This window comes from Paralichthys olivaceus, chromosome 12 (genome assembly GCF_024713975.1).
Source record: "Paralichthys olivaceus isolate ysfri-2021 chromosome 12, ASM2471397v2, whole genome shotgun sequence".
Taxonomy (NCBI): domain Eukaryota; kingdom Metazoa; phylum Chordata; class Actinopteri; order Pleuronectiformes; family Paralichthyidae; genus Paralichthys; species Paralichthys olivaceus.
The window spans coordinates 16,109,095-16,125,122 of record NC_091104.1 but is presented as its reverse complement, the minus strand read 5'-3'; the positions used below and the strand labels follow the sequence as shown (position 1 = coordinate 16,125,122).

The 16,028-nt window shown below is 40.7% G+C and overlaps 2 protein-coding genes across 2 annotated transcripts; one reads left to right on the top strand and one right to left on the bottom strand.

The window, feature by feature from the left end:
• Nucleotides 1-215: 215 nt before the first annotated feature.
• On the bottom strand, nucleotides 216-12,117 carry arel1 (apoptosis resistant E3 ubiquitin protein ligase 1). Its single transcript, XM_020085049.2, has 21 exons — nucleotides 11,970-12,117; nucleotides 11,344-11,512; nucleotides 9,798-10,018; nucleotides 9,297-9,368; nucleotides 8,825-9,051; nucleotides 8,429-8,666; nucleotides 8,151-8,320; nucleotides 7,810-7,990; nucleotides 7,418-7,662; nucleotides 7,226-7,303; nucleotides 6,996-7,137; nucleotides 6,787-6,908; nucleotides 6,602-6,677; nucleotides 5,889-5,998; nucleotides 5,603-5,782; nucleotides 5,166-5,291; nucleotides 4,002-4,131; nucleotides 3,833-3,891; nucleotides 3,659-3,748; nucleotides 3,392-3,567; nucleotides 216-2,490 (listed from the first exon to the last, which is right to left on the bottom strand). Exons 1-21 carry the CDS (start codon nucleotides 12,115-12,117, stop codon nucleotides 2,388-2,390), a joined length of 3,063 nt encoding a protein of 1,020 aa, XP_019940608.1. The 3' UTR covers nucleotides 216-2,387.
• A 923-nt stretch (nucleotides 12,118-13,040) lies between these two features.
• fcf1 (FCF1 rRNA-processing protein) lies at nucleotides 13,041-15,322 on the top strand. The gene is made up of 8 exons (XM_020085051.2): nucleotides 13,041-13,180; nucleotides 13,471-13,535; nucleotides 13,725-13,796; nucleotides 13,883-14,031; nucleotides 14,146-14,218; nucleotides 14,334-14,421; nucleotides 14,854-14,948; nucleotides 15,061-15,322. The coding sequence occupies exons 1-8, from the start codon at nucleotides 13,178-13,180 to the stop codon at nucleotides 15,107-15,109; spliced, it is 594 nt and encodes a 197-aa protein (XP_019940610.1). The 5' UTR covers nucleotides 13,041-13,177; the 3' UTR covers nucleotides 15,110-15,322.
• Nucleotides 15,323-16,028: the final 706 nt, after the last annotated feature.

The following is a 16,028-nucleotide window of genomic DNA, read 5'->3' as shown; positions in this document are numbered from 1 at the left end:
TTCTCTAATATGTTGGGTTCATCATGGGCTCTTCTCCAGGTACTTCACAATCTTCTGCCAAAAGTGAAGGAATTATTTGCCCTGTAAGGTCACCACCACAAGCCAACTCTGAGTTCAAACATCCAGCTTTGGCAGGGTTTGTAATCATCTCTGATCCACACTGTCCAACACAATCCAAATATGATGCAAGAAAAAGTGAGATAAGATGATAAGAATCCAGTCCATCATTTTTTATTCCCATAAACAAAAGGACCTGCAGAGCAGAGAATCTCAAACATTCATCAGCAGAGGCTTGCCATAAAAAAAAAAAAGAAATAGGAAAAAAATTAACCCCAGCTTCAAAGTCGTAGGCAAATATCTACATTGCTAAAAGTCACACTCGGGCAAACTAACCCTGCAACCATCGGAACTTTAACCAGAGTCGTAGAAGCTCATGAAAATCAAAATATAAAAGAACATAAAGCTACAGGACAGACCTCCTTATCTGTTTACAATGGTCCTGTCATCTAAGGATACGTCAACTAACACATGTTACATTTACTACAGAGAAGTGTGATATCAGACATTGGTGCTGAAAATGAAAGATTTCCACTGCTCTCCTCAGCACATCCGGTCAACATTGCACAACCCAAAACACACAAATCCACAAACCCTCCGACAGACCTCTTAACACTGTTTAAGTCCGACTCATGCTAATGCTCACCAAATCCCACCGCACTGGCTCTGCTGAGTCAATGCAAATAATCCCAACCAGTAGTAACTAACACCTGCAGTCAAAATGTGACATGGCTGTGGTTCGTGAAGTTAAATCTCTTGGTGGCCGAGTCAAACTTTTTCCTGCCAACTGTGAGAATAATGTGAGGAGTGGAGCTGAATGCAGAGTGCTCTGTGGGGAACGTTAACATATTCAAACACTGCTGAGAGCAATTAATCGTCCGCATTTTCTTTTTGCTTCCGAGTCTAAACACAAATTTTCCTACACAATCCGACTGGCAGCGCACACTATCATAAAATGGCTAATGAACATGTAAACTCTGGGACAGCTACACAATTACAAACAGAAATAAAAACAGGGAAGCGATTCTGTTGGCTCAGGATAAAGACAATGCTGACAGCAATAAAAATAGCTTCAGAATAATATAATGAAAAACAATAATCCCCAAAGATTTACAACGCTGCAGTTTACTGAGGATGTTGGTTAATATGGCTGAAGCTTGTAAAGTTGGGGTGTTGGGAGGAGGTGACTATGTACAAACTTCATGCTTTGACATACATGTACGTGTTGTGAACACATATACACCTGTGTCAGAGGATGCATAGGTGGAGTAGGAGTTTCTGAGGTAAACCCATTAAAGGCTGTGAACGAGAAAGTAAAAAGCATATATAACAAAATGTGTTATATATCAGCTCTCCACCAACATCCAACCAACACTTACATCCACAGTGAACCCACAGTGGGGGGGCAGAAATATCTTAACAACTATTATCTATCACTATTGACTATGCTTCTCTCACCTACAGAGCTCCCTGGATACAGTCAGAGGCAAAGGGCATGAATAAGGCAGGTTATAAAAATTAACAAAAACATTTACCGCTCCGCACAGACAGTTTCGACAGATCGGGTCAACACAAATATTTTTTTTTCCAACACACAATAAGTTAAAAACATGTATAAACAATAGTAATTACTTGGCTCCTTTTAAAACCCATTAATCTCTAACGGAAAAAAAAAAAGCTTATAGAAATCATGTTAACGTTCAACCCATCAAAAGGTGCAATGATAAAGAAATCCCCCCTCACCTCGAACAACAAATGAAAAAGTAACAAGATGAAAAAGGTATGTATACACGCTAGTATGTACAAGTATCGACATAAAAGAGTGATATTGGATATTTACATACAAACATCAGTCCCTGATCGATTAAGGCCAAAGTGCTGTAGATGCACGTGTCACCCACATCACATGTAGGCTGCTGTTGCACTTAAGTGTTCCTCAGTTTGCAAATTGCAAAAGAAGCGAATGTACAGTTAATATTCAAGGCCTTTGCTTCCGTATCATTTGCCTTTCAAACATATAAAACTTAGCAAACTTTAAGAAATAAAACTAGCCCAAATCTCACCTTTTACAGCAGTCCGCGCTATCCTTTTTTTCTTTACAAAAAAATGAGATATTTTATTATACATACAGTAGCATTAGAGTTCAAAGAAGTCCTGATTCCAGTTCAGCTTTCTGCGACACCCTCTCATCCTGAGAGAGTATTTATAGGGAGTCTTTGCCAGGAAGCCCGACCGTTCAATGCAGGTGAATGCAGAGGAGTGGTGCACTGGAGCGGGCAGTGCTGGTGTCCTCTCGCACGAGTGGAGCCACAGTGCAGGCGGTGGAGGAGTCAGAGCATGCCGAAGCCTTCACTGCCCTCACTGATGGCCAGCTTCAGCATCTTGTGCAGCTCCTCGTAGGAATCGTAGGTCGGGAGGCACAGCTGGTTAAAACTGGACCCAGAGCACACAGAGGCAGCTCATTTTTAAATTCTCATGAAGCAAATATATAGCATTTATACAGAATGCAGCATGAAATCGAATGTGTACTTGTATAAAGACTAAAACTAAATAAAGAATTCAAACTAAAAGTTTATTGTACCATAATGAATGAAAAGACCTATGTCAAGTACGACAGATATGAGGGAATATCAGAGCCCCAGGATTATTTACTTCTGAACTGAAGATAAGGTTAAGTAGTTGAGTAAATAATAAAAATAATTCTTGTGACACCATGTTATCCCACAAACTACAGACACAGACAGTTGGTCTCCAAAGTCTTTCCCAAAGCAAAGCTGAGTGTGCCAATAAATTCTGACCAGGATGTTTGACTGAAGACTAGTATCAGTTAAACATTGGACATGTTTATAGTTTTATTACAGAGTGCCAATATCTGTAGAACGTCAACACACTGCGACATTATAAAAAAATGCACACAGCCAAAACATTTATTTGAAAAGACGTAGAGTTAAATGAACACTAACATAATAAAGACCTACCAACACATGTTTAAGACCTAGTAAAAAATATTTTTACTTCACAATCAATACTTTTTAAGGCCTAAAATTACATTGTTAAATTTGAAATTAAGACTTCTTAAGACCCTGTGGAACCCATGAAAAACTATTAACCTTTTTTTTTTTAACCCCTAGCTTTTGTCTGTTGTATGTGTGCAGTGTTTCTTACCATGTGTATGGGACTGAGAGTTAAAGAAAAGGCTGAACTGTCAAGAACTGATGTAAGACAGACTAACACTGTTGGTTATGGTTATTTAATGAGATATATAAACACTAAGAGCCACAGAATAACACCAGATATATCATACAGCTACATCTGCGTGTGCTTTCCTACTCACCAGGTGTGTGCAGTGGGCAAAGTGCTGTGTGTGGGGGCGGCGATGATCTGGAAGGAGGGGCACAGAGTGTTGAATCCCCCGGGGGGAAGCTGAGAGGAGCCAGTGGTGAACTGCAGCAGACGAGCCAGCTCCTCCTGAGTGAAGCTGGACACGACAGCCCAGAACCACTTCATCACCTGTCGCAAGAGAAACATCAACAAGCTCAGACATCTTGATCGGTGGCCTGATGTTACGACAGAGGGAACACAGAGAGTTCCCATGACGTACTTTCTCTCTGAAGTGCCATGATCCTCCGACAATCACAGCGTGGGCCTTGAAGTCCTGCACGTTTATATCGCCGGTGCCACACATTAAGAGCTGAAGAGAGCATAAGGGAAAAAATTAACTAGCCACTGGAGTAAAAGATTAACATGATTTCATTATAAACATCAACAAACATACCTCCAACTCATTCTCATCAAATATGGCTAGCAGGTTCTCTGGAACCAGTTCATTCAAACCTGCAATTGATCAAGAAATTACATTAATTGCACTCACAGCAGCAGAGGACTTTAAATTAAGAGGAAATGGTGAATAAAATGTCCGACTGCAGCTGGATGACTTCCAATACCTTTCAGGAAATGTTCCACTTCATCTCTCACCTGGCTGGCCAGTCTGTACTGAGCCAGCAGGTTGAGATAATGCATCTTATTTTCATTGGTAACTGCGATCTGAGCTCCCCCTGATATCAGCTCCACCACCTGCGGGAGGAAATGAGGTAAAATGAACAGATATAAATATGAAACGACATGACATTAAAGCTGATAAAGATACAGAGAAGTCCAAAAGGCATTCCAAGTTCTCTGTCTGAGCCTGATGCAGTTAATTGAAGCTGCACTGAGTTTCTGTTACCCTGACCTGCATGGTTATTGCTTGATTTCCCTGATTACCCATTACATGTGCAATGTAAAAGAAATCAGTGGGCACATCATTACGACATGAACCTTCATCAACCCCACTCCATCCTGTGCTCCAGCTGGCTGTTGTTGTGGCAGACTCGTCTAGATATCTAGACTGCTAGAAATCTAGTTGGAGTCTGTGACTTGTTGGTAATTCTTATACATAGCAACCTGCAACTCCAGAACAAACGCACCTCCAAAGTTCATCAGTAACTGGAAAATCTGGCTAAAAATGCTGTTGTGTTAACTGGGCTTTATTCTCCCCATCCAATGTCGGAGAACCAACAGTGGCTTTCAGGTAACGTAAAAATGAGAGCCAGCATTTGGTTTGTCCATTCTAAGCTACTGTAGAAACAAGGCGGAATGGACTCTGTGGAGGAAGACCTGCTCCCAATGTAGGAATAAAGAGATCAATCTAAACTAAAGACAACACAATAAGTCTTGGTTTTAGGTGATTGCCACTAATGAAAACATAATTATGAAAATGTGATTCAGTGTCTGCCAGTAGATCATCATAATTCCTCCAGACTCGAGTTTTAATCAATGTGAGAGTTTAATAAAGCAGTAACATATGCGTCTAATTAAAAGAAGGAGGTTGAACTCTGTTTCAGCACGGAGAGTTACACAAGCAGTTACTGTGTGGGATTGGATAACTGAGCAACAAAGTTTGAAAAGCTTTAAAAACCTAATGTAAACTCACCACTCCCCCTCTTTAAGAAAAACAAGATGCTTGCCAAACAAGCAATGTGGTTCCTTTTGCTTGGTTTATTGCTCCTATCTTCTGAAATGACATCAGGGATAAAGGGGGAGGGTCCTCTCCAAAAGTGTTGCCTCACCTTCTCCAGCTGTCCTGACTTGCTGTATTTCTCCTCAGCGAACACCAGGTCCATTTCACTCACGTCATTGTTTAGGATGAAGCAGACTTTAGTTTTGTAGAACTCCTGGTCGTCGGTCTCAAAGTACTGTGTGTGGGAAATAAAATGAAAACACAGTGCAATGACGTTTTTAAATAAACATGACATTTCATCTGAATAAAAAGATGATTGGGTCGACTTCAGTTCGCAGCTTTGAAATCTGAGGAAGTTGGATCAACGGCAAAACACGCCGGCATGTTCTCCATAAAATAAATAATGCCAAGAAACAAATCAGGTTTCTTGGCTTTGAGAGGAATTTTCAAGTGATGAGACAGACCAGAGGGTAAACAATAAAAAAACATGATCATCCAACTTCTGAGGACAACGCTTTTTCTGTTGGAGCCTCTTATGTTCCATACCTTGTAGTTCATCCTAAGGCCAATGATTTGGGCCAGAAAGGAGCGTGTAAAGCGAGCTCGCACCAGCTGTTTGTACGCTCCGCCCAGGGCAGACTCATACAGGCACTTCCCAACAACACGGCCAGCAAACTCATACATCTTCAGTCGTAGTTGGGGCGACCTTTCAGCATTTGGGTGCACCTGCAAAATAAATGTTTATTCTCTTAATTTCAATCATGTAGGGTATGTAGTTAAAGAGGAGGTAAAAAAACTGAGTTTCTACACGGTGGAGGTGGTTAAAACTTACAAGACCCTGGTTATTGTCGCTGAATCGGGTGAACAGCTGGTTGGACGTGTCAAAGAGGGTCTTGCAAATCAGCTCAAACCACTCCCTGCGTGGTCCTCCCCAGTCCAGAGCTGAACACACATGTCAAACATGTTAACAATGTGGTCACTTTAATTAATGAATGTGTCAGCAACTTTCATCAGGTTTGGTTTTAAAGCAACACTAGGTAACTATTACTGAGCAACAGCCCCCCGTGCAGCCAAAATACTAAGTATATCAATGTGGGGTTCTGACTGCATAGTACCACTAAACTGAAACACAACTGAACAAATTACCCATGATCCCCCACTTTTTAAACCAGGAGAGCAGCCGTTGTAACAAATACAACAAACTCTGTTTAGAATTCTTGAAATTTTTAAACACTTTTTAATGACCTCCGAGTCTTTTAACTGATACAGCATTACTCTTGGTCTTGCTGGGCCTGATTCTGACTATTGAAGCTGCAACAGTTTTGTACAGGAGATCGTACCCTCTCATCAAAGTTACATAGAGCAAGAACAGACATTGGGGGAGAGGAAAGGGAACAAAAGGTCAAACTAAAGTTTGACGCCGCTGTTTTAAGGTTAAAAAAAAGTTGCTGCAACAGTCAAAATTAAAAAAAAACTCAATACTGGATAAGAACTCACTTAACACAAGCTGGAGTTTACTCCATTATACTCAGAGGTTTTGTTTACCTTCCTCGTCCTGAAACACGACCTCAAAGTTCTTACTCCAGTCCGACACTGAGAAGTTCCTTGTAGCCTTCAGGGACTGAGCAGCAGAGAGAGAGGGACACATGGATGAGAGTTGTGATTATCTGTCTACTTTCATAAAGCACATATCATGAAAGAGCTTCATCATACAGGAGAGCAGCACTCACTGAATCTAGAATAGAGTGTCGGGTGATTTTTAGGCAGGTCTTGGTGCGAGGTCTCTTGGAGTGGATGTGTCTGAGTTCACGTTGAAAGAAGTTCACTTTGTCTTGGAACGTTTCAGAGCCACCTGCAGAGAACACCATCGAATTACTGCGGCTGTATCCACAAACTCAAGTTTTTATTCAATGCACCTGGAGGCGTGACTGAAACAAACCAATGTTCTTGTGCAGGAAGCGAATGAAGGTGGCAGCCATGATGTTCCTGTCTTTGCAGCTGAGCTCCACAGGAGGCTGTATCCCATCATCCACCACTAGAGTTAGATACTTGTGAACGGGATCAGGACCATGATAGGTAAACTGAAAAGAGAGAAGATCACAGTGAGCTTGTCAAACCAAATTAATGAGGCTGATTTACCAGGATTTGCTCACATACGTCCAAGCTTACCTTCGTTCCTGGACATACTCGAAAGGTGAAAAGGCGCCACGGAATTATTTTCAGGTAGAATTCCTTCACGGATAGTTGCTGATCGACATAAAATTCCGAATTAAATTCACTTTAAATCCTCACAGAAACATCTCTCTCGTTTTCTTATATATTCACAACACCAAGGTTAACCAGTAAATGCTGGACACTCACCTTTGGTGATATGTAACAGTAGACCTTTTTTGGTTTCTTGACTTTCTCTGGTTGTCCCTCCACAGGAGAGTCATGCTCGTCCTCCTCTTCTCCCATAGAGGGCCTCCGCTGGGGAGCCAGCAAAGAGGAGGCTGGTAACTGCCACGATGAACTGCTGTAGTTCCCACTGCTGTAAAGGTACGCTTCAAAGTAGATACTTATGCCCGGAGTGGACACATTCTTTTCCACACAGGCCTTCTCATTCTCTGCAATGAGATTACATGAGTATTACGCTTTGAAATAACAGGCTGAATGAGACTAAATCTATATAAATGCATTTCAGTTTTTAGAAAGTACACTTTGTTTCTGGTTTTACAGTCATGTGTATTTCTTCATGTGTAAAAACTGCTCACCACTGAGAACAATAATGTCAAATTCCCCGTTGCTGAGCGGCTGGTCCTTGTAGGAGATGCGGGCCCTGAAACACCCCGTCTTCCTCAAGGTCAGTCTCAGCAGGACCTGGCACTGCTGCTTGTTGAGTGTAACTGATTTACTGTAGTACACCTCCAGACTGTCGTCCTCCACTGTGCCCAGCTGGAAGAACAGGGGGAAGTTTGGGAATTACCGGTAAGAACCAGTTCTGCTGCAAAGCCAGTGAATTAAGGTCCTGGCTTTCATTTGCACAGTTACAATTAATGAAGAATTATTTGAAATAACAGTATAATGGATAACAGAAATGGGTTTGTCCCCTTACAGAGTGCACGTGGACGCTGTAGTTGGCTTCATCTGTGAGAGACGTGGAGTTACTGGTGGGGTTTCCGTACTCATCCCTGGGCTCGATCTGCAGAGTGTGCTGCTGGCCGTTTATCAGGACCAGGGTGGAGAAATGGTAGGCGATCTTTGTTTTGGATGGGACAACTGTACCTAAAGTGAACAAAAGAACAGAAAAGTAGTAAACCACCAATAAAAAATGTGTTTAATCAATAATTATTGAATTTGAAATACAGGTTGGCTCTTATACAGAAGTCATACCTGGTTGGAATATCTTGTAATAAGGGCTATAAGCCACATTGAGGCCGCCCAGCTTGACCGCAACCTCATAGCGTCCAGCCTTGCGCACTGTGAAGGCCACTTTGACTACATTGGACTCTGGCTCTTGCAGAACCTCTTGTGTAACCGGGATGTCTAGAGCCAATTCAATATGTGTGATGTTGACCCTGAGTCCCACAGGTCGATGGGCTGGGAAGGGCTGGCCATTTTTATAGAACAGCTGAGTAGACAAACATAAAAAGATTTAGATCAGTTTTACATTTCAGAAGACAAAGCTAATATTCTTGACACTGCTGCATCCATAAGAAATGTGATTATCATTACACTACTAGAAACGAGGACATCTTTACTTTAGACACTTTAGAAATCGATCATTACCTGAACTCTGAAGCTCATAGTCTGTCCCACTTCTTGCGGCTCCTTCCAGTCCCATGACACCTTGCAGGAACGTGGGTCCAGGTAGTTGCCCCGAACGTAGTCATAGATGCTGCGGTCACCACGTCGCCCTGGGTCCTCATTCTGAAGGAAGCTGACAACTCTCGCTGCAAGCTCACAGAGGAACTTAATCGTGAAGACAAACGCTATGATGGAAACAGTAATTCCACCTGCAATGACAAGAGAATAAGCTGGAAATTAGTGGTCTCCCTGGTAAGTTAAGAAAGTATTGATGGGAACAAAACTTTTAAACAAATCTTCAGGCAATAAAATACGACAAGGCTAATTTGTAAAACCTGTTTGTAGCATGTCACAGATGAAATATGTGCTTGAAGTGAAAGTGAAAATGAGTCGTGTAGCATCAAATCCAGGAGGGAATATATCAGCTCTACTCAAATGTTGACCCTGGACTCACCAATCACGTAAAACATGAGGTCCCTTATCAAGAAGCACAGTGCCACAGTACAGCCAAATATGAGAGCTCCCGCTGGAAAGACAACCAGTGAACATGTGAACAATTAATAAGTAATTAAAATACTAATATAAAATGCAAACAATACACAAATCCTACTGTCATTTATTTGAATTTATTTTATGACATGGTTTTATGAATATACAGCCTTAGCAGCATAAAATGCCAAGACATGGTGTGAACACACCCTTGGCAAGAACAACATTGTAACAAGGGTTACAGCTCTGCATTAGTAATGATATAACATAATAACATTTATTTCAATGTGAGTGAATATTGTCATTTTTTATGAGAGAAAAATACAAGAACATTTGTTGAGCTGTACGACGAGAGATGAATTCTACTACTACTTACCAACAGTACAATATGTTCATGTCTTATAATATGCATTAAATACCTCAGCTGTAGCTGTAGCAACCACACTAACACCATTCTGAGTCTCACCAATTGACCACTTCTCATTCAGACGCCGCAGAGCGAGGTTGTGCACCAGCCGGATCTCGTAGTCCTGGTCTCGACTGCCCCTGGAGGTCTTGAGGATCTTGATGCCTGTGGACAACTTGACGTAGTCTTCGTAGTAGTAGCCCCAGGCAGCTAGAGACAGCTGCAGTTGACCGTCAAACTGAGATAGATCATCCAGATTCATACAACCCAAGGTCTTCAGTCTGCAGAGGAAAACAAAAGTGAAAATATATAACAGTAGATAATTAATGACACACGGTGTGGTAGCACTGCCTGGACAAGCACAGCCTTAAGATAGGGTGTTACTCTACTGAGTAAGACTGCTGACTTGTGAATAAAACAGTTTGTCCCAAACACTAAACAAACACCAGTTGTTGTGAAACTCTGCAATAAAGTAACTTTGCTCTTATCAGCTAAACCCTTAGGTGAGATCCAGTGGCCTTACAGAAACACTTGAGTTTAAAGTGGTTAGCAGAAGATAATGCTCAGTAGATAAATAGTTAAAACCATTAAAACCCAAACATAATCTTATCGGAAAGTCACTGTTGCAACATTTTTTATTTGACCTGTTAATATGGGCTGTGCTCATTCTGCAACTGACTGGTCAAAGTGTGGCTGTGGGTCACTGTGGACAAAAATATGGGAGCAACCAATATAACTAAATAATTACAAAAATAATATGAAACTCTTTGAGTTGAATTAGCAAACACTTCAACTGACTCAAAAACACACAGAAAATAAAAAATAAAAAGTCAGCGCTGTAAAAAGATTACATTCTCTGTTATAACGTACAAGATTTCACTTTCATTTTACACTTCGCTTTTTCTGATGTGATCGATTTTCCAGCTTGTGTTATAAAGATGATATTCCACATGAAAAGATGGTTAGTTACTTCAGTTAGTCTGTGAATAGAAACTCAGCCATGGTTTTAAAAAGTTTAAAATACAGTGAATTAAAATCAGCAATGCATGACAGCATGACCTTCAGAGATGTAACACTGCAGCCCTTTACAAATGATGCACACTTTTACAAAATACTCTGTGTTTTAGAAACACTACTGACCTTGACAATCTGACAAACAACAAAAGACTTTTTCATTTTTCTCAAAGGGAGGCAGGATTAACAAACAGCTATATGATAAAGCAATAACTTATTATCATTGTCTTTATGACAGCATCAAGAGAGCATCCAGCAAACACACACACAGACATACACCTGCATTGCTACAGGGTCTCATAATAGCAGCATCTAAAGAATAGTTTTTACTGCAGTGACCCTCTGAAACACTGTCAGCAAACATGGTGAGGCTGCCCTCAAGTGGACATACATGAACAGAACCTTTGTGAACCAGGACCGTAACCACCTAACCTACTCAAGACATTGAAAAAACGTCAAAATCCATGCCAGGAAAACTACAAATGCTATATATAAATATAACATGCCAAAAAGTAATTGCATCTGAAGAGAAAGGCTGCTTATGGCTGCCAGATTGGTTTAAATGCTGAAATCAAGACTTTTCATTGCTTACGTATGGTGGTAGTGCTCCAGGTTCTGGGAGCAAAGCCACTCCTGGAAGGCAAAGTCTCGGAGCAGCTGGATGTGGGCCTCTGCAATTTCCCTCCAGCGCTGCTGTTCCTTCACCACCTCTTCCAGGCGACTCAGTACACTCAGACTCAGTTCCTCTAGTGTCTGTACATCTGGATGACACATGAACTGCACATTAAAATCCCCAACCACATACCGGCCAGCAAATCAGCAACAGTAATGCCACAGCACAGGCTAAAATATTCATGAAAGTCTATTATAATGACTGTGCTGATTGTCTGTGCATGCCACTTACATCTCATAAGCCTGACTATTTATTATTTCTCAACAAAAAAAGGTCAAAGCAGTAAGAAATTCGATCTTGTTGCATTGAATCTAGCTCAAGTTAAGTTCATAAGAGACTTCCCCAGCAGTTCTGCAGAAACTAGTATATGTGGTGGATAAGCCTTGAGTTAGAGAAACTGTTCTAACCACTACCTGTTTCATTTTCAAAAGTTCCCTTTTCCATGTAACTGACACCAAGTCATCTCCCTTCACCTGGTCGAAAGCATCAACCAAACTTTTGCTCTGTAAAGATAATCTCAAATGAAACCATGACAACCCACTGACCTTCAAATATGTGCCTGTATTGAGAGAGGCTATGTCCTCGGAGCCATTCCTCAATCTGACTTTCTTTTCCTTTCTTCCAGCGCACCTCCCAGAAGAAGATCCACGACACAGAGCAGAAGAGGAAGGTCAGGAAGAAGCGGCGGTCCATCAGACCATCTTTCAACCGTCACGCAGACCCCTCCGTGCTCACAGGAAAAGTGCCATGCACCAGGGAGCTACTCAAGTGTCCTGCGGAAAAAACACAAGACAAAACTGCTAAATGAAGAAGATACAGAATAAAATGCTGTGACCTCTAAGAGATGGAGTCTACTGAGGAACGCTGGTCAAGCAGATGGGAAATGATTGAGCCTCGCAGCTTCAACTGTAAACTGCTCTGCCAAGAAAGCATGAATATTTAAGTGTCGCCCTGGAGAACTGTTGGCTGATGGGAGAATAGCATTACATGTAATCCACATCACTGAAATATGCATGAACAACTTGGTCATAATACTCACCCTGCCTTCTGCTTACCTGACCAAGTCAAAGAAACCAGGTCAGTCAGGGAGCAAGAACATGAATCAATCCCATCCAGCGAGTCCAGATGCTGCTGCTGGATGAGGAGCTTTGTGGACGTCCTCGCTCAGGTGTCAAAACGTTTCCAAACGTCCCCCGCTGCTGTCCCTGTCACGAACAACCACACAGCTGAGTAACACATCCGAAGGGTCACTGAATATTTGCTTGACCGAGGTTTCAAACGGATCCGAAAATGCAATAAAAACAACAATGTAGTCTGTGGACGCCTGGGGCGCTCGGTGAAGCTAGAAGCTAATATCAGCGGCAGCTAGCATCCTTAGCATAAGAAACGGCATACATTTGACTAGAGAACGATGCTAGCAGCTAACCAAGTTAGCCAACAATGTCCGCGCGACATTACAGAGAACTCGTCGCCGAGTCTCGTCGTTTATCAGTGTCCACATTGCAGCGTGCTAACAAGACGACGCCTGCAGTAGCACAGGCACGCAAAGCAAAGCTGTGAATATAAAACTGCATTTAAACATTGCTATTAAACACAGTCTCTACCTTCGTCTGCTGAACATTAGCATTGCAGCCGGAAAAACACAGAAGAAGTGTCGACTTTTGATTGCGTCACCAGTGAGCGCATCGACACACGAGGGGAAGTGAAGCTAGTTGTAACTAAGCTAATGAGGCTTGTTTGTCACATTTAAACCATGGTAAGTCTTCTGTAACGATTTGGCAGCCAATCCATTACTGTCTTTATTGCTGCTGCCCTGTGATGTGTAATATTTATTTATTATTAATAAGTAAATGAAGCTACTTTGGCAGGTAAACTACTGAGCTAAGTTAGCTAGCCTAGCCTAAACCGTAAGCACACATACAGCGTCAGCTACAATAAACGAATAACACTGTTATAACCACTTGTTCTCCTGCGTTAACAATAAACACTACGAACTGTTGATTGTGGTTCATGTTTTAAAAGCTATTCTGTTTTTTTTTGCCGCAGGGGAAACAGAAAACAAAGAAGTTCGCTGCCATGAAGCGGATGATCAATCTGAAAGACAACAGAATGTGAGTTTGGTTTGTTTTAATAACTTGTCTCTGTTATTGAGACCCCAGCTTTAACCACCTCCTCATCACTATGAAGTCTATTAATCCACCGTTAACACATTGTATCCAGAGGAATGAAGCAATTATAAAATGTCAACGTTGAATGTGAATCAAAGCCTCATGAGCCCTTGTTTGTATGTTTGTTTTTAGAAAGGAGAAAGACCGAGCTAAAGCAAAAGAGAAAAAGAAGAAGGATCCCTCAGAGCTGAAGGAGAGAGAAGTGTGAGTTGGTCACACAAACGCTCGAATCAGATGGTGTGTTGTGGATAAATGCTCCTTACCTTGATTTGTTTAAACTCTTTGTGCAGGGCCAAGTACCCATCATGCTTGTTCTTCCAGTACAACACTCAGCTCGGTCCACCGTACCACGTACTAGTCGACACCAATTTCATTAACTTCTCCATCAAGGCCAAACTGGACATTGTTCAGTCGATGATGGATTGTCTCTACGCTAAATGTAAGTACTCCCGTCCAGTGGGAAGTAGTAATGAAGTTGATCTTTCTTTCATTATGATTCAGCGTATTTTAGTTAAATAACAACACTTATTATTTTGCTCTTCAATCTACCCAGGTATCCCATATATCACAGACTGTGTGATGGCTGAGATTGAAAAGCTTGGAATGAAGTATAGAGTTGCACTCAGGTACAAGATGCTTGATTACAAAGAAATTAACCAATGTAATTTATGTCCACTTCTTTTCTCTCATCAATTGATCAAATCAAGTGTGAAAATCTTTTGCGCTTGTTTGTTTTTGCAGGATAGCCAAGGATCCGAGGTTTGAGCGCCTGCCATGTGCACACAAGGGAACTTACGCCGACGACTGCTTGGTCCAAAGGGTAACACAGGTAATAATAGTTTAAAGGAAAGTTGTTGCTTTATGTGTAATTGAATATCAGTGTTTACTGAGTGATTAACAAAGCACAGTAGGGTATATTATTAAATTCCTGATATGTCTACTGTTGGAAGAATTAAAAATAGCAGTATGATACAAGGTGATTAAACAGTATTGGATTATAGTTGATTTCTAGGTCTGGTTGGAGACAACAGATGGTTCAATGTTACACAACAAATGCAGTTAAAAGCTTTGGAGAGGCAATGCATATCCTGCATGCATGTTGTACATATCAGGCTGGAGATGTGGCGCATCCTGTAATAAGTGCAATAGAAGTAGAAACAGCTTTGTTTTCTTATTTTTTATACTGTACAAAATCAGGAGCAGGGGTGTGAATACTTTTTTTCACAGCATTGTGTAACTTGAGGAAAAAATATTTCCACAGCACAAGTGTTACATCCTGGCCACTGTGGACAGAGATCTTAAGAGACGAGTCAGGAAGATCCCTGGAGTTCCAATCATGTACATCTCAAACCACAGGTACACCACATACATATATTTTTTGTGTTGTTTTTTTTTTTTTTTTTTTACAGAAAATGTGAATACTTAATCCAACTTTCTCACTTATTCCTCCCTCTCTTTTTAAATACAGGTATAATATTGAACGGATGCCAGACGATTATGGTGCTCCAAGATTTTAACATCTCTACAGTTGAGGCGGACCTGTAAATGAACTGAAGTTTCCTGTGTAATAATATTTTCTTTTTTTATGTATATGGATACAAATACTATTATTGGTTTTGAACTTTAATTTGATTAGAATGGAATGGGGTGTGTTTGATGTATATGAACATTACTTTGTGCTGTAAACCATATAACACATTTTGTTTGAATAAATGAACTGTTTCCATGCATGTCCTCATCAGTCTTGGTTTTTTCCCAACCCCCAAATGTTTAGTCACATTTCTATGAGCAGAGATGCTAATTTATTGTGGGAAAGAAAACCTCAAGGAACTTTAGGTCAACACTGTTGTGTAGATATTTATAGCTTCTGTCTTCTCCAAAGATTAAGTTCACTAATGCAACATCGCAAATTATTTATTGCTGATGTGTATGTTAAACATTGTGCAGAAGAAATTGTAACACTAGAACTGATTATTAGTTGAAGTGTATGTGACTGAACAGAGCATGTTGCTGTTTTACCTGATAGTACATATATTACCTTTTCATGTAAATTACGCTCAGAATTAGCACCAATCCGAATGAATAAGGACAAACCCTCTAAGTTTAATGCTGATTAAAGCTGGCGTACTTATGGACAAAAACTTTTTTCTATGAATAACCTGATTTTGTTTGACCATCCCTTTATTCATAGATGTAGATATTTAAAGGTCAAGCCCAATGTCAACAAATGACAGACAAAATATTCAAAAGAAATACCCTGAAACTGTTATTTATTCAATTTCTACTACTTTTATGTTCCCCATTTTACAGTATCAACACCAATATACATTTTGAAATTTTGATATATGCTTAAGGGTTTTTATTTTTAGGTAAGTAAAATATATATTCCCATAATGTAAGATTTATCATAAAATCTAACACACACATATTCCTTCC